The 2,263-nt window shown below is 50.1% G+C and overlaps 1 protein-coding gene across 1 annotated transcript; it reads right to left on the reverse strand.

The window, feature by feature from the left end:
• Window positions 1–543: 543 nt before the first annotated feature.
• On the reverse strand, window positions 544–2,111 carry DEU56DRAFT_750189 (uncharacterized protein; the record flags this gene model as incomplete). Its single annotated transcript, XM_041349516.1, has 3 exons — window positions 544–1,131; window positions 1,188–1,508; window positions 1,560–2,111. The coding sequence occupies 3 exons, from the start codon at window positions 2,109–2,111 to the stop codon at window positions 544–546; spliced, it is 1,461 nt and encodes a 486-aa protein (XP_041200490.1).
• Between the last annotated feature and the right edge of the window lie 152 nt (window positions 2,112–2,263).

Raw genomic sequence — 2,263 nt, forward strand, 5'->3', positions numbered from 1 at the left:
CTGACCGACCGACCGATTTCACTGTGATTTGACTTTGCAAGTATGTTGCGGATGATATGTACTCAATCTCAACATGTTGACTGACCGACATATTCTTGATATACCACCGAGCATCTTTTTACCGAGGGGGTATGTCACCGAGCATCTTTTGACCGAGGGGCTATGTTACCGAGCATCTTTTTACCGAGGGGGTCCGGGGCATGATCTATACCACCTCGGCCCATCTGTACATATCGGCACAACTGCCCATTCGGCCCACCCGTTCAAATCAGGTACATACTGTTTACACTACCTGTCAAGGTTAATAGAAAAGTCTACACTTATCTACTACACTACATACTACACTCTTTGACCGGCCGACCCGTTGGTATCAGATACACACTCCCGACCAGCCGACCCGTTCATATCAGGTACATATTTCATACAATACCTACCATACACTATCTACCAAAGTCAATAGAATGTCTACACTTATCTACTATACCACACACCATGGGCCCATTGATTGTATCAGATAAATACTTGGTGTCGGCCCACCTGTATTTAACAGAACAATACATTCATCGGCCCACATCCGCTGGCCTGTGTAGAACAGGGATATTTCAACCTCGGCTGTCTGTTTCTATCAAGGGTAAAGTGACTGCAGTATGTGGTGCGCTCTTGGTCTCGACAAAGCGATGCCAGTGGTTCGCCTCGGTCATCTCTGTGGACCCGGCATTTCGGACAAAAACTCTCCTTCGTGCAGGCCACCAAACACTGTTCGGGGTGGTCTGCAACATATGCTGCCAGGATTGGGTGTACTCGTCGGATGCACCCGTCCGCACACACCATCTCGACTCCATCATGCCCTGCAGCAATTAGCGGTTCAAGCAAGCGTCGCATGCATTCATGGAAGAGCCGATACCCTGCAACAGAACGGGTGCCCTTGCTGAAGCAGTCCAGTTTGACCGCTGGGAGATACCCGAGCAGAATGGCTGCATGCTGTTTTGGGCGCCTTCGTGTTGCCTTCTCGATGTTCCCAAGCGTCAAATATACTGGCCACGCTGATTTGTCTCCTTGGAATTGGGACAACAATGTTTTATCGGAGGCAAGGATCACTGGTGCAATGGTTGCACCCTTGGGCATCTTGCCCTATCGATGACCACAAGTAAGTCTCTCAATTTTGCGTAGCGCTATTAATGACTCACTTGAGTATCCCACCACCAGTCAGCCATCCACATTTCATCATATATCCTCCTTGTACCTTCAGTATCCTCATATGCTCGCTCGGGGGCATATGCCATCTTCTCACGGAACGTCGGATTCCCCATCAGTTCTCGCACACACTCGACAGGGTCGCGCTGCCACAGCTCCAATTCAGCAGACATCATATCTCCGTTGGTGTCGACTTGGTCCCCCGCCACACTGATGATGTCACAGTGCCACTCTGGGCCCTTCGTTGGCAAACCATCGATCTTCTTCAGGAAATTGCGGTTGTTTGGGTAAGACACTTGTGCGCGGTTTTGGATCTGAGAGGTGAGTGTCAGTTTGAATTTAGGTTTGGCGCTTGGTAGGCTTACAATAGGTAGTTTTAGGAACTTGTCGGTTTGATTTTGTCCGATGTTTTGGATCAGCCACTTCGCTAACTCCCACTCTTCCTCATTGTCAAATGGTCCCCACGGTGCACCATCGGCCTCCAGCTGTTGTCGAATTTGATCAAATTTGGTCGGCGTGACTTCATCGACTTCTCCGCATGGAGCACCTGCCCCGTGGTGAGCAGCATAGCTTTCGATCCATCGTGTGTCATTGCTGACAGGCCCAGGTTCATCTGGCACTTCTTCAACACGAGCTTGCTGGCTGCCATCAACTTGGAGGGGCACGTCATGCGTTGGAGCGTCATATTCTTGGTAAGCTCCGATTCCACTCTCATAAATACCACCATCATCTGAATCATTCTCATCTTCTGCATCAGGAGCCGTGGCTGAATATCCTCCACCCAAGTCAAAGACATCAACACTAAAGTTCTTCAGGCGGTCTCGCCACTTCTGATGGCAAGCTTTCGAACCAGCAACATGTTTGTTCAAACCGGAGGCTGTAGGAAGCCAGTGTCCGCAATCCTTGCAGGCAGGCATGGCGTGCAACACAAGTAAGTCATTCAGTGATTGTGTTTCACTTTTCGCTGATTTGGGAGTGCAACCTTGACAGCTCGTCCCGTGTACCTCCGGTACAAAGTTCTGGTGGAGCGAGGTTCGTCTGGTGGAGGTTCTGTGGGTTGCTGTGGGAT

Source organism: Suillus clintonianus (genome assembly GCF_016758775.1).
Source record: "Suillus clintonianus strain FC179 chromosome Unknown DEU56scaffold_287, whole genome shotgun sequence".
Classification (NCBI taxonomy): domain Eukaryota; kingdom Fungi; phylum Basidiomycota; class Agaricomycetes; order Boletales; family Suillaceae; genus Suillus; species Suillus clintonianus.